The sequence below is a fragment of the Oryctolagus cuniculus genome, chromosome 13, assembly GCF_051225735.1.
Source record: "Oryctolagus cuniculus isolate XC-2025 breed Fujian yellow rabbit chromosome 13, ASM5122573v1, whole genome shotgun sequence".
Lineage (NCBI taxonomy): Eukaryota > Metazoa > Chordata > Mammalia > Lagomorpha > Leporidae > Oryctolagus > Oryctolagus cuniculus.
This window is the reverse complement of record NC_142879.1, coordinates 30,505,890-30,528,666: the sequence shown is the minus strand read 5'-3', so window position 1 is coordinate 30,528,666 and position 22,777 is coordinate 30,505,890. Positions and strand designations below refer to the sequence as shown.

Below are 22,777 nucleotides of genomic sequence, written 5' to 3'. Positions count from 1 at the left end.
AATCTGAACAACAAAGTAGAAAAAAAATTCCAATGTGAAAATTCTGTACTGAATCTTCGCAGACCAAAAGACAATTCTAAACCCATTAAAATCATAAAAATAGATTCACTGAAAAATAAATAACATTCTCAGAAAAAACTGTATATAATGAAGAATTAGGTGGAAAATATTTAGCTCTACTTTTTATCAAAGACATGCATACTAAAACATGATTACTATATTTTATAAAACCCAAATAGTGAAGAGATAAAAATAACTGTTCTAATCTCAGGTGTGGCTGGTAGGAGAATAAATGAGTTGAATTTTTCTACATGGAATTTGGCCATATTTTTTAAAATTTTAAACATTCATGTTCTTTGAAAATGAGATTTCATCTCTTATGATTTTCTTAAGAAACTACTCTGATACATCCATACTCCCATCCAAATTAAATTGTAAAAAAGTAAATGTGTAATAATTTCAGAATGCTTGAGTGTTATTTTCTAAAGTACGATAGTTAATCCATTAAAATGCCTTGACATTTAATGATATGGGTCTATGTAACACTATTCAATATACATATATATTTCTAATATTGAAAAACATCCACATTTTGTAAGAAATTATTTCATGTAAATATTTCCACAATGTTTGGTAGTTAAATTAGTGATTTCTATTTTTATTTAATTTGTTTTATAAAAGGATACTTACAACTATCCCAAATTCATTTTAGATAATTCATCAGTTGCATCTAAGAAAAAAATTCTGTTATGTTCACAAATTATATTGGAAAATTCATTCTTTTTAAAAAGTATTTATTTATTTGAAAAGCACAGTTACAGAGAGATAAAGACAGGGAGGGAGGGAGAGAGGGAGGGAGGAAGGCAGGCGGAGACCTTCCATCTGCTGGCGCATTCCCCAATGGCTGCAATGGCTTGAGCTGGGCTGCTCTGAAGCCAGGAACCAGCAGCTTCTTCTGGGTCTCCCACGCAGGTGCAGGGGCCCAAGGACTTGGGCCATCGTCCACTGCTTTCTCAGGCCACAGCAGAGAGCTGGATCAGAAGTGGAGCAGCCTGGTGGTGCCCACATGGGATGCTGGCACTAAAGGCTTTACCCACTATGCCACAGTGCTTGGTCCAAAATCATTAACTTTTTAAAATATTTCTGGCTTTAGTGTTTTTTCCAGTAGATAACAGGTATGTTGCACAATTTTGGTAAAATTTTTCTTCTTATAGGGCTTTGTAGGAAGTCTGCTTGCACAATTGTTACATGTGTGAATGACAGTTAAATGCTGTCATTTTCCAACAGCATGGATCGAGTTCCTGTTGTGGTTTATTACTATGGTTGATTTCATAAACTTTGCTGCTGCTCCTTCAGTTCACAAATTACCATATAAATGACAGGTGCACACATCATAAGTGACCAATCAGATCTCTTTTGAAGTCTGTGGTGATCGGTCACTGCACATCCATATTCAGGTTATTCTCAGAGAAGCATGTGGTTGTCTCCTTGTCTGTGATAAACCTAAATGATGCTCCCCAAGTAAGGATCTTCAAAAAAGAGAACTGGCCAACAAAGGTTAAAGTGGTGCTAGATAGACAATAGGGGAGGTGAAGCGTAGACTGAATATGAGTGGAGTCACTGCACTGTTGGGGAGACTCTGGGCATGCCTGCACAACACCTTAGGTGAATTTAAATGAGGGAAGTAGTTTTGTGTGTTAAAAGGTCATTTATTTTCATTTTATTTGAAAGGCAGATGAACAGGAAGTGGGGGCTGGAACTCACCTGCTGCCTCCCAGGTCCACATTAGCAGGAAGGCGGAATAGAGTGGAGCTGGGACTCAAACTCTGAGTTGGGATGTAGGAATACCAAGAGGTATCTTGAAGCTGCACCAAATGCCCATCTCAAAGGTCATCTTTAATACCCTGAAGATGTCCTGGAGAAAGTGATACCAGCAAAAAACTTCACGGTAGAGGAACTCTCAGCCACGTTTCACAACACTTAAAGCACAAATGTTAAAACAGCGGAAGCTGATCCAAACTTAGCAACATGACTATTTGCCAAAACACAGAAAAGATGCCTGTTCCTTTTTAAAGATTTTTATTTGTTTATTTGAAAATTAGAGTGACAGAGAGAAAGAGATCTTCCAGCTGCCGGTTTACTCCTCATACAGTCACATGGCTGGGCCAGGGGTCCAGAACTTCCAGGTCTCCCATGTGGGTTGCAGCGGGCTGAGTAAGTGGGCCTTCTGCTACTGCCTCGCCAGGAGCATTAGCAGGGAGCTGGGCCAGAAATGGAGATGCTGGGACTCAACCTAGTGCTCCAGGATGGGATGCTGGCATAGCAATGCCAGATTAGCCCACAAAGTCACAGGGCTGGCACCAAGACCCTTGTTTAATATGATAAGGAATAGAATAGCAGACAGGCATGCACTGTTAAGAACATTTGGTGCCAGTGCCTCAGCTCACTAGGCTAATCCTCTGCCTGCGGCACTGGCACCCCGGGTTCTAGTCCTGGTTGGGGCACCGGATTCTGTCCCGGTTGCTCTTCCAGTCCAGCTTTCTGCTGTCGCCCGGGAAGGCAGTGGAGGATGGCCCAAGTGCTTGGGCCCTGCACTTGCATAGGAGACCAGGAGGAAGCACCTAGCTACTGGCTTCAAATCAGCGCAGCGAGCTGGCCGCAGCACACCAGCCGTAGTGGCCATTTGGGGGGGCGGTGAACCAACAGAAAGGAAGACCTTTGTCTCTGTCTCTCCCTCTCTCACTAACTCTGCCTGTCAAAAAAAAAAAAAAAAAAGCACTCGGTAAGGTTTTTACAAAGAAAAAATTTCTTCAAGTCTATAATGTTTTGTTTATAAAGTTTTAGATTGCAGAGTACTAAACGTGTTGTTTTACTGCTGATGATTCACCTTTACAGGGGAGTTTGTAATGCTTTGACAAGTTTTTAGATTTTGAAACAATCATAACTTTTCCCATTAATTATTAAGATTGCTTTGCATCGTTTCAATTGCATGGTCACTTTCATAATTTAGATCTACCACACCTATAACATTTTTGTTTTTTTTTCTTATTTATAAAGCATTGTGTTCAAAATATAATGCTTCCTAGCTTCAACTCACAGACCCTAGCTTTACATTTAGTAAAAGTGATTGGTGTATAAATAGAAAATTCACAGCTTTCTCTTTCTTACTTGTGCTAGTGTGATCGGTGCTTGCCTCTTTATAACGACAAGCCTTTCCGCCACGGTGATCAAGTTCACGCCTTCAACTGTAAGCCTTGTCGGTGCAATAGCCATGCCAGAAGCTGCCACTATAATATCTCCATAGACCCATTTCCGTTGGATCACCTGAGAGGGGGAGGAGGAGTTTGTGATGATTGTGAACATAACACTACAGGTAATGAACAACAGAGGAATGGCTGAGTTGGTCCTTGTGGACTGTCTGCGTCCATCTACAATGCATAGTGTTGCAAATCGTGTTGTTGCTATGTACACTGATTCACCAGAGATGCCTAACGTCAAATAATTAGATATTTCTCAGAAGTAGAATTCTAAGCTGCATCTTTTTATTTATTTATTTTTTTCCTTTGGAGAGGCACACAACAGGTGGAATGGTGCCAAACTGGAGCTGGGAGCTGGGCACTCAATCCAGATCTTTAACACAGGTGACAGTGACCTACTGACTTGAGCCATCATTGTTGCCTCCCAGAGTCTGCATTGACAGAAAGCAGAAGTCAGGAACCTGAGCTAGATAACCAGCCCAGGCACGCTGACTGGAGACACGGGTATCTTACCTAGCATCTTAACCTCCAGGCTGAATGCCTGCCTATATATATTTTTGCAAGTTTTTTTATTTAAAATAAACCATTCATACCTGTGGGGAGCAATCCGGACTGGACTAAGTTACTGGAATTAAGACTTATTCTATGCATCTGCTCTCCCACAATATGGCGCTGGGAGAGAAGTAAACAGCTTCTACCCAGCTGCCTCTCACCAACTTGACAAGCTGCAGAAGCTGCTCCTGATTGGAGGAGAGCGGCATGCTCGGCGTGTGGGCAGCCGAGTTGGGATTGGCAGAGGAGGACTATAAAGGAGGAGAGAGACGGCATGCACCGGGAACATCTAAGGGGAACACCTACGGGGAACATCTAAGGGGAACATTCTGCTGAAGGAACACCTGTGCAGCCCCCAGAGAGCCGGCCGGCGGTGTGCCGCTCCCCTGCGGAAGTGGGGAATGTGGCCAGGGGGAACTGCCCTTCCACGGAGGTGGAAGGGATAGTAGCCAACCCGGGAAGAACCAGCAGCAAACCCGGGGAGGGCCGAGCAGACGAAAGAACAGCGCAGGGTCCTGTGTCGTTCCTCCACGAAGACGGGGAGCGACATAATGGTGCCGTGACTCGGATATGAAGCCTAGGCAGGGCTTGGTGTCGTTCCTCCATGAAGAGGGGGAGCGACATAATGGTGCCGTGACTCGGATAGGAAACCTAGCTCGGATAGGAAACCTAGGACGGATAGGAAACTTAGGAGGGAAGAAACGGGAAGAAGTGGAAAATACCGGAGAGAGAGACTAGCAAACAGCCTAGGGAAAAGCCGGACGAAAAGGGTGCCGGAAGAAGCTATTGAAAGCCTAGGCATAGACTCAGATACGGACTACGGGGGGAAGCTGGGAGAAATCTCTAAGGTCGAAAGCGAAAGTGAAAGCTAGAACAAACAGACTCGGACGCGGACTGTGGGGAGAGGCCAGGAGAAATGAGGGAGGAGTATTGTTGGAGGAAAGCTTGGGGAAACATACCGGGTAGAGAAAAATGTTAGGGAAATTGAAGCCGCGGGGGGCAGGCCAAGGCGGAGACGGAAAGCCACTTTGGGATTCTCAAGTTAGCCCGGGAATGGGGGGCGAAGAGTTGAAACCAGAAGCGGAGACGTATGAGCTAGGTTGGAATCCGTCAGATTAGCCTGAGGAGCAAAGGACGGGAAGCCAGACCGAAAGGCGCAGAAACGTGAGCTGGGTTGAATTCGCCAGGTTAGCCCGGGGAACTTAGATTGAATGCTAGTGGCGGAGACGCAAGCTACGCTGTGTGACCCGCGGAAGCCGCCGCGTGCAGAGAGAGCACGGGGCGTGAATAGATAGGGAACGCAGGGCTGGCGCGAGGCCGTGGTTCAGACGCGAAAGGGCTAGTGAGAGACCCCGGAGTGTGCGCGCAAAGCCGAGCCGCGCAGATGAGAGAGGCGCGGGCTGAAGCGGCTCAGAGCCGGCGAGGCGCCGAGAAGCAGCCTCGGGGCGGAGCCCGCCGGCGGGGCGAGGCGCCGGGAAGCCGCGCGGAGCCGTGAAGCTGACGGCAGGGCGAGGCACCGGGAAGCTGCAGGGATAAGAGAAACAAGTTTAGAAGTAAAATGAGAGAAATAGGAATGCTGGAAGATAGAAGTAAAATGGGGGAAATAGGAATGCCCGGAGATAGAGAAATAGAGAAATAGAAAGGCCTCCCCTCAACATGGCAATGAGAAAGCTTGGATTCGGTCTGCCTGATTAAGGCGGTAAGCACCAGCAAGCAGCTCGACCAGAGTATGAGCTGCAGGTCACCGAAGATAGGCACGAACCAACACTAATAAGTCTCCCCCACAATACGGCAATGAGAAAGCTTGGATTTGGTCTGCCTGATTAGTAAGGCGGTAAGCGCCAGCAGGCGGCTCGACCAAAGTATGAGCCGCAGGTCACCGAACACAGGCACGCATCAGCGCCTAAAAACCTCCTCACAACATGGCGAAGAGAGGACCCGGATTCGGTTTGCCTGATTGATAGGACTTGTAAGAACCTGTGGCAACTCTAGCAAGCAGAGCAGAGTGTGTGCCACGGGGCACCGAAGACAGGCGCGTATCAACGCCAAAAAATAAAAAGAAAGGGGGATCTGTGGGGAGCAATTCGGACTGGACTAAGTTACTGGAATTAAGACTTATTCTATGCATCTGCTCTCCCACAATATGGCGCTGGGAGAGAAGTAAACAGCTTCTACCCAGCTGCCTCTCACCAACTTGACAAGCTGCAGAAGCTGCTCCTGATTGGAGGAGAGCGGCGTGCTCGGCGTGTGGGCAGCCGAGTTGGGATTGGCAGAGGAGGACTATAAAGGATGAGAGAGACGGCATGCACCGGGAACATCTAAGGGGAACACCTACGGGGAACATCTAAGGGGAACATTCTGCTGAAGGAACACCTGTGCAGCCCCCAGAGAGCCGGCCGGCGGTGTGCCGCTCCCCTGCAGAAGTGGGGAATGTGGCCAGGGGGAACTGCCCTTCCACGGAGGTGGAAGGGATAGTAGCCAACCCGGGAAGAACCAGCAGCAAACCCGGGGAGGGCCGAGCAGACGAAAGAACAGCGCAGGGTCCTGTGTCGTTCCTCCACGAAGACGGGGAGCAACACATACCATTGATTAATCTTCAAATATATTCAAGATGACTTGAGAATTCTTAGCTTGAATATAAATTTCTCCTTAAAGGAAGTTTACTTGCATCACTTTTATCTTGTATTATGTCCAGATTCTCACATGAAGATGTTTATATTCATTTGGATTTGGCATGGACTTTGATAATCTGGGAATGATCTTTTTAAAAGCCCTAATGAAGGGGCTGGCGCTGTAGCACAGTGGGTTAAAGCCCTGACCTGAAGCGCCGGCATCCCACATGGGTGCTGGTTCTAGTCTCGGCTGCTTCTCTTCTGATCCAGCTCTCTGCTATGTCCTGGGATAGCAGTGGAAGATGGCCCAAATCCTTGGGCCTCTGCCCCCAACGTGGGAGACCTGGAAGAGGCTCCTGGCTCCTGGCTTCGGATGGGCGCAGCTCTGGCAGTTGTGGCCATCTGGGGAGTGAACCAGCGGATGGAAGTCCTCGCTCTCTGTCTCTACCTCTATCTCTAATTCTGACTTTCAAATAAATAAAATAAGTATTTGAAAATAAATAAATAAATAAAAACTCTAATTAAGAAGATTATAATCAATGCCCTGTTCTAAAGCCACAAAGTATTTTAGCTAGCCATCAAATATTACTATTTTTTGATGAGCAGAAATAAGCAACATCTGAATTTGTAAAATATAATGGCTCATGTCTAATGGGTTTGAAGGTGCTACTATGAAGCATGAAGTAAATTATTTGATAATTATTGATGACCTGAAATGTCGTTAGAACTTGGCTAGGTACTGGGGACATGAAGATGAGTGTGATAACCAAATTTTCTGTCTTTGCATCATTGTATAGTAGCAAAGTAGTGTAATTACTGCTCAAGGAATAATTCCAACGTTGTCTTATCAGTGCATCCTGTGGTTGCAATAGGGCAACTACGGGAAGGGTTCAGCAGGTGAAATCGTGAGATGGAAGAGAATTCAGTGGATCAACAAAAGTATTTAGTAAGGGAAATAGGTTGTTCAATGGCCCAGAATAGAAAGAAACGTAGCATCTTTGAAGAAATGATCGAAAGACAAATGGCTCATAGTAGGAAGAGAGAGTAAAAATGAAGGACATGACAAATCATAGAGGTTTCTGTAAATCATGATAAAGAATTTGGCTTCTGGCTTAAGGTCAATGAAACCACTTAAAGGGTATTAAACAGGAACAGCAATAACTTGCTTTTCAGTTTTTAAGGTTGCATTTGCTTGTAAAGTGGAGGATGAGATGAAGAGGGTCAAAGGTGGCTTTGAAAAACCAGTTATTGGGGTGCTGCTGTAGCTCGGCTGAGGAACAATGTCAGAGTACACTGAAGTAGTGTGGGTAAGAAGAGGGGAGCCAAGGGATATTTGGGATGGAAAATGAGAGAGTGTTTTGTGAGCAGAGTGTAGGCGAGTGAAGGAAGAGTCTTACCTGATCTCTGATATTCCAGCTTGAGCATTGAGATCACAATTGACACATTCATTCAGACAAGAAACCCAGGAAGATCCAGCCAAGGCAGAAATGACAAGTCCTGTTTAGGACATACTTTGTATTTCTAAGGGACACAGAGCAGGTCTTTTGTGGGCAGTTGGAAGTACAATTCTAAAGCTCCTTTCTTCAATAAAAGCTTTTTTGTGGTGTTTCAGAAAGATTGAAATCATCTATATACTTCAGTGGTTCCTTAGGCTTATCACAGGCTGTAAATGTACATTTATTCTTGGTGTTATTTAATTAAGATTAGTCTTATCCATAGACCATAAGGAAGCTCTGGGAGAGTGAGGCAATATGTGTTGTGTGTTTTGCTCAATACTGAGGTCCTTAGCACTTAGCCCACTATTTGGAACTTGGTAATCATTCAATAAATACTTATTGAATGATAAATAAAATAGATATTTCTAGATTAGAGATGGAGATTTGGACATCATCAGCATATGTAAATGGTAATATTCTAGAAATACTATAAATCCATTTAATTTTAATTAGTTCATAGCCACCATCCATCAGAATATGAATTTTCACTAGATTATTTCCATAGTCTTCTAATACTGGGCCACTTGCATTGACACCTGAGCAGAATGCGAAATGTTTAAAGGGAGACTTGATAAATTCGAGTTTTGTTTCAACAGTCTTATACTCGTATGCTATTCACATTCACTTAGAAGCTCCTTGTAGTTTCAGTTTCTTTATATTTAAAATGGCAAGGGAAAATTTCCAATTAATGCATTGTAAACAGTAAAAATTACCTGATACAGCTAGCATGTTGTACTGTTCTAATATTTAATATGAAATTTATTAGTTATAGCTAAATGTAGAGAATTTTTATTTTGATATTTAGAGGGAAAATGATGACCACTAAAAGAAGCATTTGCTTTTCTCATGAAAACTACAGGATAATCAGTTGTATTAAGAACAGTATGCCATGTTACAAGATTTAGTTCTGGAAAAATATTTCTACTACTACATACCTACTTGTTTCCAGCTATATAAGAATCACATACCACCTAGGTAGAAATTTCTCATATTTGATTTAGATTAAGTGCCTGGCTCATGAAATAAAGTTTTAAGTTTAGAAACAAACTCTTTTAAAACCGATGGGCCCCTACAAGGTATAGCTTTCTAGAAGTATGATATTATATAACAGATGGGAGTTTAATGAAGTAAAGCACAGTTTGTAACAGGTTCATTGTTTCATATGCTCTGGATCACTAAATTGGCAGGTAGAGACGAAAGGTGCATTAAAATGGATGTCCTGAAAATTATAGAATTCCCTCAAAGGAATACAGTCTTTAATTTTGAATTATGTGGTGGACTTTAATGAATTGGAAGTCATAATGCATAACCTTTCCTTGATACAGGAAGACACTGCGAGCTGTGCAAGGATTACTCTTTCCGACAAGTTGGTGCAGATCCTTCAGCCATCGATGTTTGCAAACCTTGTGATTGTGATAAAGTTGGCACTAGAAACAGTAGCCTCCTTTGTGATCAGGTGAGTTCTTATTGGTATTGAAGGTAAGGATGTAATTACTCTTCCAGAAACTAATTCTAAGATATGCTACCAGTGGAACTGAGGATTCTGTTTTACAGAAAGTCTTCTCTGTGTGTTTATATATTTAGTGGTGTTCCTATGCATTGATAGTATGAACATGAAACATATGGTTACTTAAGTGGACCCTTGAATGTAAGAAAGACTTCTTTCCTTTTAACTTTACAAGTGTCAAAACAAATTGGAGGGTGGGGGTCCAGAGTAAACTGCGATGTTAATTGAGTGTGTTTTGTTGTTACTGGTAAGTTAATATTAATAAATAACAAATAAGAGCAGTGTTTTTAAAATTTCTTTAGAAGATAGAATAGCCAAAGTCACTTGCATATAGACTCAATGAAAACTATGATAGCCTGCTTCTAAATTTCATATTCTTTCTTTCTTTCTTAAATCAAAGTAGAAAGGATTATCATGATTCAAGCACATTTTTATTACCTGCATTTCAAACATCCATGCCTCACCTATCTGAACATGGATTCTCATGGACCTGGGTCCATAACTCCTACCCGGGCAGAAGCTGCAGCTCCCATATTTAAATCAGGTGTCTTCAGCTGAAGGTGCTACCCACCTGTCCTGGTAATAACAATAGGTGAAAATTATAAAAATAGTGAAAGGGTAATTACTTGGAAGAATCAATTCAATGATTGTATTAGTTTTTAATAATTACAGACCATGTTATAAATAATTAAGGGTACAGTGGCTAGGAACATAAACCACAATCTAGTTCCACAACATTTCTTTTTAATTACAGTGGATATAATAAGTGCAAGGCAATATTTATTATATTACTTTCAGGATGCAATCAAAAAAAGGCTTTCCAAAAATAAAATACAAATGTAAGTGAGGGCAAAATATGGATTTAAAGACTTTCATAGTAACCATAGTGTGTTAATAGAACAGCATTACATGCTTCATTGGAAAGTTGACGAGCAGAAGAATAATCAACAAAGACAATTTCTATTTTTATTTTATGATATCGAGGGGCTGTTCTCTCAAATCTGACTACGTCTCATTGTTACATATCTCCTTTGAATTTTTGGCCTGGCTTCCTTGCTTGTCATTCAAGTCTCAACTGAGATCTTAATATATCATTTGAGATATTGCCGATCTCTCAAATACAGAACATTCTAAACTCACTGCCTTTTGCATCATACCATCTATTTATCATTAGAGCTTTTATGATATTATTTGTTTACTTCTTGCTTTTCTAACAGAATGCTTCCAGTCATATAACAAGCATCAAATCAATATTTGTTGAAGAAATAGAGAATCTGAGAACTGATCTCATACTTAGATTATTTAGAATGATTTCTATTGTATTCTGAGCATTATGTAAAATTTCCATTTTAAAAACAGTGTTTTTCCCCCATGAAGATCTAAGGTTAAGTAACTTTGGTATATAGTATTAAAAGACTGTGAAATAAAATTCTACTTCTCGGAATCTCATTTAAATGTCACAAACCATATGGATTAAAGTGCAGCAGATTTGTCTCTCATTTCCGCGACTCACATGTGCAATAATTTAACACCTGATTTTTGTGAACTCAAACTTCTCTATCAAGTCCATCCCATTCAGAGTGGTAGACAGTTCCTGATGGCTCTCTAATTATTTAACTGAGTGTTGGAGGAAAGCCAAAAACCACCATGGTCCATTTCCAGCCACCAGTGAGATGTCACGTAGCATGGAGTTGGTAAGAAATATACGGAATTTGTTCTCGTGAACCAGTGCAGACCTCTCTTGCACATTACTGGCTGCAGATCCCTCTCCCTGTGTCTCATGGAGTGGCTCTAATTCTTAGGTGGGATCATGAAAGTGTATACTCAGGGCAATGGCGTTTCAGGGCATGGGACCTCTCAATTCATGCAGGCATTCTTTGAGATTCCTTATAACAGAGGAAATCCCCCCCCTCTCACTCAGAGGGTATTCTTAGAGGCTTAAGGGACACTGTGAACTTCCTGTTCTGCCCACTGCCAGGAGGAGACTCACCACTGCTTACTGACAGTGGAAACAGTGGAATACTTGGATTTCTACTCCTGCCTGGCAAAAGAAGCAGCAGTCTCTCTTCACCAGTAGAAGAGTTTAAAAGGACTGCTGCTAAAACAGAAGATTTAGCAAAGACTTGTAGGGGCCACCATGTGGCATAGTGGGTTAAGTTGCTGCCTGCAATGCTGGCATCCAATATGGGCACCAATTTGAGTCCAAGCTGCTCCACTTCCAATCTAGCTCCCTGCTAATGGGCCTGAGAAAGCAGCAAAGGATGGCCTAAGTGCTTGGGCCCCTGCATTCATAAGGGAGACCTAGAAAAAAGGCTCCTGACTCCTGGCTTTTTTCTGGCCCAGCCCTGGCTGGTACAGCCATTTGGGGGGTGAACAGCAGATAGAAGATCTCTCTGTCTCTATTGTGGGGAGCAACTCGGACTAGACTAAGTTACTGGAATTAAGACTTATTCCATGCATCTGCTCTCTCACAATATGGCGCTGGGAGAGGAGTAAACAGCTTCTACACAGCTGCCTCTCACCAACTTGACAAGCTGCAGGAGCTGTTTCTGATTGGAGGAGAGCAGCGTACTCGGCGTGTGGGTAGCAGAGTTGGGATTGGTGGAAGAGGACTATAAAGGAGGAGAGAGACAACATGCACCAGGAACATCTAAAGGGAACATCCGGATAACATCTGAGCAGCCCCCGAGAGAGCCGGCTGGCGGTGTGCCACTCCCCCGCGGAAGTGGGGAAAGTGGCAGGGGGCACCGCCCTTCCATGGAGGTGGAAGGGATCGGCAGCCAACCCGGGAAGAACCAGCAGCAAACCCGGGAAGGGCAGAGCAGACAAAAGAACAGCGCAGGGTCTAGTGTCGTTCCTCCGTGAAGAGGGGGAGCGACACTCTATCTTCTCTTTCTCTGTAATTCTGCCTTCCAAATAAATAAAATAAATCTTGGAAGAAAAAAAAAGACCTATAGTTGTCCAGGTTTCAATTAAAAAGCATTACTTGTCAGACCAAGAATCATGATAATCATGAAATGAAATAAGAAAAGACCATCAACAGTACCAAGACTAACATGACCTTGATGTTAGAGTTGAAAATATCCATCAGAAATTAGTCATGAAGAGAAATTAAGAATACACTTGAAATAAATGAAAAAAGTCTCATTAAAGAAATACAAGGTATAAAAAAGAACCCAATGATAATTTTAGAATTAAAATATGCGATGCCAAAACTAGAAAATAATCTCAGTGAATTGAAAGATTGGGAATCATTGGTGGGATGGAAGACACAAAGGAAAGGATAAGTGACCTTGAAGATAGAATTGGAATTACTTAATCTGAACAATAGAAAGATAATAGAGTGAATAAATAAATGGGGAATTAGGGACTTATGGAATTATAACAAAGAATCTAATATTCTTGTCATTTGAGTCCTAGAAAGAGAAAAAATAGAGGGTTAAGAGGGTTAGGGTAATAAAGCATTTGAGTACATGTCTGAAAAATTTACAAATTTAGCAATACTCCTATACCTGTGAATTGAAGATGAACAAACCCATAACAATTGAAACAAAAAGACATGTACTTCAAACATATTATAAACAAACTACTGAAAACTGAAGAAAGGAAAAATTGTTGAAAAACAGAGAGAAGAAACATATCATTTACAGGAGAAAATCACTTTGAATGGGAGATGATTTTTCTTTTTTGAAAAACACATTTGATTAAAATACAGTATATGTACCAAGAAATGTACTTAGTTGTAAAGATCAATGAGGTTTTTTTTTGTCATTTGATCACACACATAACCAACACCCAATTAAGAACAAAGTGCCACAAGTTTCCCAAGAGTCCTTACTATTCCCTCCATTTCTTTTTTGTCAATGTGTGAAATAAGAGTGTGTTACCATTTACATGATATGATTCAGTGAAGCAATATTTGTAACTAGTAACCAAGTGATCTGACACCCACATTTTTTAATCCTCTTCCTCTCTATTAACTACCACACATAAGAGACAACATATAATAATTGTCTTTGTCTGGCTTATTTCACTTATCATAATAATCTCCAGTTGCTTCCATTTTGTTGCAAATGTCAGGATTTTGTTCTTTGTAGATGGCTGAGTGATAGTCCATGTGAGAGATAATCACATTTTCTTTATCTAGTCATTAGTTGACAGATATCTAGCTTGATTCAATATTCTAGCTATTGTGAATCGAGCCACTATAGCCATGGGAGTGCAGGTAACTCTCATATGCTGATTTCACTTCCTTTGGCTATATTCCCAGGAGTGGGATGGTTCAGTTATATGGTCAATCAGTTTTGTTTTCTGAGGAATCTCCAACTTGTCTCCATAATGGTTGTACCAGTTTACTTTCTAACTAACATTGTATTGGATTAGCCTTTTCTCTACATTCTTGCCAGCATTTGTTAATTTTTTTTAAATTTTTGAATGATAACCATTTTATCTGGATGAGGTAAAACCTCATCATGGTTTTTAATTGTAATCCCCTGATAGCTAGTGAGATTGAGCATTTTTTCATGTGTCTATTGGTCATTTGAATTTCAGTCTTTGAAAAATGCCTGTTCATGTCCTCTGCCCATTTATTTTTCCAGTTTCTTTTATTTATTTAAAGTTATATATATTTGAAAGGTACAGTGTCACAGGTGGGGAGTTTTTTTTTTTTTTTTTTGTCATCCACTTGTTCACCCACCAACAGGTTGTAACCGATTCAGGCCAAAGCCAGAAGCCAGGAACTCCATTTGGATCTCTCACGTGGGTATCAAGGATCCAAGCCCTTGGGTCATTCTCCACTACTTTCCCAGACATATTAACATGGAGCTTGATTGGAAGCACAGTAGCTGGAACTGAAACTGGTGCTCAAATATGGGATGCTGAAGAAGCAAGTGGTTTTTAACCCACTAAGTTACAATGTTGGCCCCAGACTCATGCTTCTTGAAGCTACAAGACTGAGGTCTTGTTTCCTTCTGTTAGCTTTCAGCATTTCTTGACACTTTTTTTGCCATGAGGATGTCTGCATCATGAACACTTGTAAAAATCAAAGACAGCAAGAGAGTCATCTTGCACATTAGAGATAATAATCTTACATTCTAAAATGCTAATCCGTTACTGAGGATTTCGGAAGATCACTAGGACATTGTAATGAAGAGTCCATCAGCAGCTTTCAAATCCCACCTCCCTTTCTCCTGCTGCATGGAGTCCATACATTTTTTTCCTTGGGTGATGGTATGAAATTTAAGTTCTGCTTGCTCACATGAACTGTTCCCTGTCCCTACCTCTAATCATAAGAAAACTAAGGCCACTCATACCAGCTTTGGTGCAGTCTGCTCTACCTAGAAAGTCCTTTGATGGGAGTGATATATATATATATATATATATATATATATATATATGAATATATAATATATATAAAATATATATTTGAAAATATATATACACATATATATACACACACCCATATATATATCAAATATTTGAAAGTCAGAGTTACACAGAGAGAGGAGAGGCAGAGAGAGAGAGAGAGAGAGCGAAAGGTTTACATCCGCTGGTTCGCTTCCCAATTGGTCACAACAGCCGGAGCTGCACCAATCCAAAGCCAGGAGCCAGGAGTTTCTTCCGGGTCTTCTAAAGCAGGTACAGGGGCCCAAGGACTTGGGTCATCTTCTACTGCTTTCCCAGGACATAGCAGAGAGCTGAATTGAAAATGGAACAGCCAGGACTTGAACCAGCACCCATATGTGTTGGTGGCACCGCAAGCTTCAGTTTTATCCACTAGGCCGCAGTGCCGACCCCTAGAGTGATATAATTTTTCATTTCCTCTTGGACTGTGTGTAGCAGTATTGACATCTGACCTATTAATGGGGGTGGGGGAGAGCAATCCTCAGTAGAGTGACTTTAGTAGGTATGGCCACCAAGAGACAGGATAACAGAAACCACACTGGAAATGGATTGCTTTGTTTTTGCTGTTAAGTTCCTTGACTGCCATATTTATTTTGGATGTTAATCCTTTATTAGATGCATAGATTGCAAACATTTCTGTCTTTCATTCGGTTGCTTTTTCACTTTGTTAATTGCTGTGCAGAAATTTCTTAGCTTGATGTAATTTCATTTGTCTTTTTACTTTTATTGCCTGTGCTTCTGAGGTCTTATCCAAGAAGTTTTTGCCTGTGCAAATGTCCTTGCATATTTACCTTATTAATGTCATAGGTTTAGATTCTTGATACATTGACAGTTGATTTTTATATAGAGTGTAAGTTAGAAGTCTTGTTTCAAACTTCTGCCTATGGAAACCCAGTTTTTCAACATCATTTGTTGAAGAGTCTGTCCTTTCTCCAAGGAGTGAGTTTAGCTCATTGGTCAAAGTTTAGTTATGGATTGATGGACTAATTTCTGGGATTTTTCTGTTCTATTGGTACACATATCTATTTTTTCCAGCACCAGGCTGTTTTGATTGTAACTACCCTGTAATATGTCTTGAAATCTGTAATATGTCTTGAAATCTGGGATTGTGATGCCTCCAGTTTTGTTTTTATTATATAAGATAGATTTGGCTACTCAGGGTCTTTTGTGTCTCCACATGAATTTCAGGATCTTTTTTTCCTAAATCTGTGAAGAACATGCTTCCTATTTCGATTGGGATCCTAATGAATTTGTAAATTGCTTTGGGTAGTATGGATATTTTGATGACATGAATTCTTCCAATTGATGAACATGGAATTTTTTTTCTGTCTTTTGTTTCTTTCCTTGATGTTTTGTAATTTTCTTTTTTTTTTTTAAGATTTATTTATTTGAAAGAGTTATAGACAGACAGAGAAAGAGAGGTCTTCCATTCACTGGTTCATTTCCCAAATAGCCACAGTGGCTGGAACTGAGCCAATCTGAAGCCAGGGGCCAGGAGCTTCTTCCAGGTCTCCTATGTGAGTGCAGGGGCCCAAGGACTTGGGCCTTCCTCTGCTGCTTCCCAGGTGCATCAGCAGGGAGATGGATGGGAAGAGGAGTAACCGGGACTCAAAATGGCAATGATATGGAATGCTGTTACTACAGGCTGGGGCTTTAACCTGCTGCGCTGGCCCCATGCTTTGTAATTTCCATTGTAGAGATCCTTCACATCCTTGGTTAAACTTATCCTAAGGTATTTAAATTTTTTATAGCTATTGTGAATAGAACTGATCTTATAATTTCTTTTCTGGCCAGAGCGTTGTTGGTGTATAAGAATGCTATTGATATTTTTTTGGTTGATTTTGTGTGCTGAAACTTTCCTGAATTCTCTTGAGTTCCAGTAGTCTCTTACTGGAGTCTTTTGTTTCCCCTAAATAAAGGCTTTTGTCACCCACAAACAGGGATAATTTGACTTCCTCCTCTCCAGTTTTTAATCCTTTTGATTTCTTTTTCTTTTCTGATGGCTCTGGTTAAAACATCCCTAACTATATTGAACAATGGTGATGATTTTCCATGGTGGTTAGGAAGAGCTGACACATTTTCAAGAGTTGGAGGACTCTCGGGTACTAGTAATATTTTATTCTTTATTTGTTATGAGTGTGATCATAGGACAAAAATTTATTTATCTCTACACTGATGTGCATTTAAGTATGTATACTGTATTTCAAAATATTTTATAAAGAATCTCAATACAGACCTTTATATTCAGTAAAAATAGCAGTGAAAAGTGAAGAAGAAATCAAGGCATTCTCAGATGAGAGGAAATTAAGAGAATTTGTCTCCAGCATACTTACCCTGAATATTGGCTAAAAAGAATTCTAAAAAGAAAGTAACAATAATAAAAGAAGAGATGCTGAAACATCAGGAAACAAGAAAAAAATCTCACAAAGAGTTAAATTATTTATAAATGCATTGTTTCCTTTAGAGTTTTCTAAATTATGTTTAGTGGTTGAATCAAAGTTTACATCCCCATCTCATGTAGTTCTCAATATATTAAAAAGAATATCTGGGGAAGGCATTGCAATTTGGTGGATTTAGCCACCATGTAGGACATCTGCATCTGATATCAGAGTGTGTGGTTTGATTCTTGGCTACTCTGTGGTCCCAGTCCAGCTTCTTGCTTATATGCCTAGGGTACAGTGAATGTTAATTGGGTTCCTGCCACCCATTGGAGGAACCTACATGGAGTTCCTGGCTGATGCCTGTCTTGACTCTGACTGTTGTGGGCATTTAAGGCATGATTTCCTGGGTAAAAGGTCTCTTTCATTCTCTTAACCTCTGGCTTTCAAATAAATAAATAAATCTTTTTCTTTTTCTTTTTTTTAGAAAAGAAGGAATATTTAAGACAACTATATTTAATGATCAGGATAAAAGGATGCAAAGAGAATTTTTCAACAGTTAATGAATTGGTAAATAAACAAAAAAGACTTTGTTATATTATGTACATATAATATAATAACCATAGCAACTACCAAGCAAACCCCTCAAAAAAGATATACTCAGGAAAGCTAAAATAAATCAAAATGGAATTCTAAAGTATGTTCATGTCAGCCACACAAACGCAGAAACAAATAAATAGGGAAATGAAAAGCAGAATAAAATCCAAAAAATGAAGCAACAGAAAAATGAAGCCTTAACATATCAATAATAATATTAAATATAATTTGCCTATTAGATTACTAGACTGAATGCAAAGTTGTGCCCCATCATCTGCTGTTTACAAAAAAATTATCTCATGTAATAATATTGGTAGACTTGGGGGGGAAAGGTGGAAAAATTAAACCATGTGGAAATTGGAGCAAATCAAGGATTGCCATGTAAGTATTAGATAATACAGACTTCAGAGCAAATAAAGTTTCTGGGAATGAAGATATTATATAATGATGGAAGAGTCAATCAATGGGCTAGTTTTGCAGTGATAACTGGTTAAGCCACCATTTGTGATGACAGCATCCCACCACAGAGTGCCTGCTTGAGTCTAGCTGCTCCACCTCTGGTCTAGCTCCCTGCTAAAGGACTTGGGAGAGCAGCATGTGATGAGCCAAGTACTCAGGCCTCTGCCAGTTATAGGGAAACCTGGAGAGAATGCCTAGCTCTTGGCTTTAGCTGGGCCTAGACCTGGCTCTTCTGATCATTTAGGGGACTGAAACAGTTAATGTCACTCTGCTTTTCAAATACATAAATCATTTTAAAAAAGAGTAAATCAAGCATACAGACAGAAATCCTAATTACGTATGTGAAAATGGTAGTTGACAAAATTCAATACAAATTCTCAATAAATACTCTCAAAACCTAGAAATACAGGAGATTCCTCAACTTGAAAAGAATATCCATCAAAAATAGCTACCTTCTGATGACATTCTATTTATAAGTGAAATGCTAAATTCCTTCCACCTAAAATCAGGAACAAGACAAGGATGTCTTTTATGATAACCTTTTAACCTGAAATTTTATAACCTAAAATTTTAAGGTCCTGCCAGCGCAGCAGAGCAAGAAAAGGAAATAAAAGGCCTATTTATCAGACAGAAAAAAAAAAATACCTGTCCCTGTTTTCAGATGAAAGGATGAACTACATGGAAAATCCCAAGGAATTAAAATCAATCAACCTTACTTCTGGAACTAATAAATGAGTTATACAAGGTTTTCAGATATAAGATCAATATATGATAATTAACTATATTTATATGTGTTAATAATGAGCATGTGAACACAAACATTAAAATATTAATTATTGATTACTTTATGTTAAATTTCACAAAACGTTGGCTTAAAATGCAAAGATTCAAATAAAGCTATTCCAGTGTTATTGGATTGGAAGATTCAATACCATAAATATGTTTATTATCCCCAAATTAATATCGAGGTTATTATAAGAATTTCCCTTTTTCCCCCCAGAAACATTTTATTAAGGTATGCAAACTTCAGCATTTCATAAATACAATTTTAGGAACTTAGTGATTCTTTTCACTATACCCACCCTCCCGCCTACACTCCCACCATTCCTCTTCCTCCCTCATATATTCCCATTCTTCTTTTTACTAAGATCTATTTTCAATTACCTATATACATATAAGATTAACTAAGAGTTCAACAAATAGTATGAGAAAAGATTTTTCCTCAAAAGTTTTATTTCTCTTTTGATTTCTACTATGAGCCACTGTTCATTCAAGAGCATGTGGTTCAGTCTCCATGAGTTTACATACGTTCTAGAAATTCTTGAGCTGTTGATTTCCAGCTTTATTTCATTGTGGTCAGAGAAGATACATGATATGATTTCGACTTTTTTGAATTTCTGAGACTTGCTTTATGGCCTAGCCTGTGGTCAATCCTAGAGAAAGTTCTATGCACTGGTAAGAAGAATGTATATTCTGCAACTGCAGGATGAAAAGTTCTGTAGGTATCTGTTAGGCCCATTTGGTCTACAGTGTTGATTAACTCTGTTGTTTCCTTGCTGATTTTCTGTCTGATCTTTCCATTGCTGAAAGTGGGGTATTAAAGTCCTCCCAATACTATTGTATTGGAGTTTATGTCTCCTTTTAGATCCATTAATATTTCTTTTAAATAGCCAGGTGCTCTGCAATTAGGTACATACACATTTGTAATTGTTACATCTTCCTATTGAATTGATCCCTTCATTATTATATAGCGCCCTTCTTTGTCTCTTTTAACAGTTTTTGTATTAAAGTCTATTTTGTCTGATAATAGGATGACTACACTAGCTCTGTTTTTGTTTCTGTTAGCATGGAATATCTTTTTCTATCTTTTCAGTTTCAGTATTCATGTATCTTTGTTGGTGAGATATGTTTCATGCAGGCAATAAATAGGTAGGTTTTGTTTTTTAATCCATTCAGCCAGTCTTTGTCTTTTAACTGGGGAGTTGAGGCCATTTACATTCATGGTGCCTATTGATAAATAATGAATTGGACCTGCAATTTTTCCATGAATATTCCTATTGTTTACTTTGGTTTTCCTTTGTACTGGGAGATTTTCTTCCTTCACCTTGTTTCATAGTGATGATCATGTTTCTGCATGTAGCACATCCTTAAGCTTCTTTGTTTTTAAAACAAAATTACTGTTTTTTTTTTTTTAAAGTTTATTTATTTATTTAAAGACAGAGTTACAGAGAAGCAAAGGCAGAGAGAGAGAGAGAGGTCTTCCATCCACTGGTTTACTCCTCAGATGACCACAATAGCTGGATCTGTGCCGATCTGAGGGCAGGATCCAGGAGCTTCTTCCAGTTCTCCCATGCGGGCACAGTGGCCCAAGGACTTGGGCCATCTTCACCGCTTTCCCGAACCATAGCAGAAAGCTGGATTGAAAGTAGAGCAGTCAGGACTCAAACTGGAGCCCATATGGTATACCAGCACTGCAGATGGCATCTTTATTTGCTAGGGCACCATGTTGGTCCCCCCTTAAGCATCTTTTGTAAGGCTGGATGAGTGGTGACAAATTATTTCAATTTCTGTTTGTTATGGGAGGTTTCTATTTCACCTTCACTCATAAATGAGAACTTTGCAGGGTATAGTATTCTAGGTTGACATTTTTTTTTCTCTGAAGATTTGGACTATGTCTTGCAATCTCTCCTAGCCTGTTGGGTTTCTGATGAAAAGTCAACTGTGAGTCTAATTGGAAATCCTCTGGAGGTAATCTGGCGTTTCTCATGTGTACATTTTAGAATCTTTCTGTTTTACTGTGGAGAGTGTGACTGTAATGTGTCATGGTGAGGATCTTTTCTGGTCATGTCTATTAGGAGTTCTATGTGCTTCCTGTACTTAGTTGTCCTTTTCTTTCTCCAAATTAGGCAAGTTTTCTGTAATTATTTCACTAAAAATGCCTTCTAACCCATTCTCTCTTTCCATGTCTTCAGGAACTCCTAAGACCATATATTGGGTCATTTGATTGTATCACATAAATCTCAGACACTGTTTTACTGTTTATTAGTTTTTTAATTTCTTTGGTCTGACTGTAAAATTTCCAGAGATTTGTCTTCTAACTTGGATATTATTTATTTTGCCTCACTGAGTCTGTTGTTAAGGCTTTCCACCACATTTTTTATTTGTTCTATTGAATTCTTCATTTCCAATATTTCATTTTGATTTCTCTTTAAAATCTCAATTTCATGGGAAAAATTTCATTTCTGTCATATATGGATTTCTTTAATTTGAGGATTTGTTTCTGACTATTTCTAAGTAATACTATCAATTTTTTGAATTCTGTTTCTGGCATTTCTTCAAATATTTTATCTTCACATTCTAGTATTGAAGTGTTATTGTGTTCCTTTGGGGGCATCATGTTATCTTCCTTATTCTTGTTTCTTGAATTGCTGCATTTATTTTCAGGCATTTGTGGATATACTTGTTGACTTTTTTTCTCCCCTGTGATGGCTTTTATCTTTGGACCATGCCTCTGTGGCTTACTGGAGTGTCTAGTCTTTCAGCGAATACCCTGAGGCATGTGCTGGGTGTGACATGTGTCCCATGTCAATTCTCCCAGCCAGACTCAGGCGTCTCCTTTTGGCTGGTTGCTGGGTATGCAGACATGAGCTGGTGCAGCTGTTAGTATGTCCAAAATGATGCCTGCCCCTCACAGCTAGTTAGAGGACGCTGGTGCCCAGTGGTCAGGGAGGGAGGAAAGTGCCCCCTTTTGTTTTCTCTAGGTTGACAGGTACACTATCCCTCACAGGACTCCAAGCCAGACTCACAACAGGCTTTTCCTGCAGCTTTATCACCAGTGGCTTGGGCTGCATCAGTCTGTTCTCAGCTCACTCTCCAAAGATGGTGCTACGGCTCTTGGCTGCTGGGTCCTGAGTTGTGTGCATCCACACGCTCCACATAGGCCCATAGTGTCCCTCTAAATTGTGTGGTATTTCCTTTGCCGTTTTCTCCCTAACTCTTCCCTGAGATTACAGTCTGTCCACTTTTTTTTAGATTTATTTATTTTATCTGAAAGGCAGAGTTACAGAGAGGCAAAGGCAAAGAAAGAGAGACCCTCATTCCGCTGACCCATTCCCCAGATGACCACAATGGCTGGAGCTGAACCAATCTGAAGCCAGCAGCCAGGATACCCCTTCTCCAGGTCTCCCATGTGGGTGCAGGGGCCCAAGAACCTGGGCCATCCTCTACCACCCTTCCAGTCCACAGCAGAGAGCTGGACCAGAATCGGAGCAGCTGGGACTCAAATCGGTGCCCACATAGGACACCAGCACTGCAGGTGGTGGCTTCACTGGCTAGGCGACAGCACAGGATCCAACTCTCCACTTTTTTAACCCATCTTCCCCTAGGCTAGAGCAGTAAGCTCCCTCTGTGTTCTGCCATCTGGGAATCCTAAGAATTTCATTTTAAAATGTCAGAATTGTAGAAGTAGACAAAATTACTTTAAAATTTATATGTAAGGTTTTTTTTTTTTTTTTTT

General features: G+C 40.2%; 1 protein-coding gene across 1 annotated transcript in view; it reads left to right on the top strand.

Moving 5' to 3' along the window:
* The window catches only part of USH2A (usherin), an 870,853-nt gene that overhangs the window by 190,504 nt on the left and 657,572 nt on the right, over nucleotides 1-22,777 (top strand). The window contains exons 11-12 of the mRNA XM_089312189.1: nucleotides 3,178-3,373; nucleotides 9,243-9,373. Coding sequence (XP_089168315.1) covers nucleotides 3,178-3,373; nucleotides 9,243-9,373 — 327 coding nt within the window. The remainder of the gene's footprint in view (nucleotides 1-3,177; nucleotides 3,374-9,242; nucleotides 9,374-22,777) is intronic.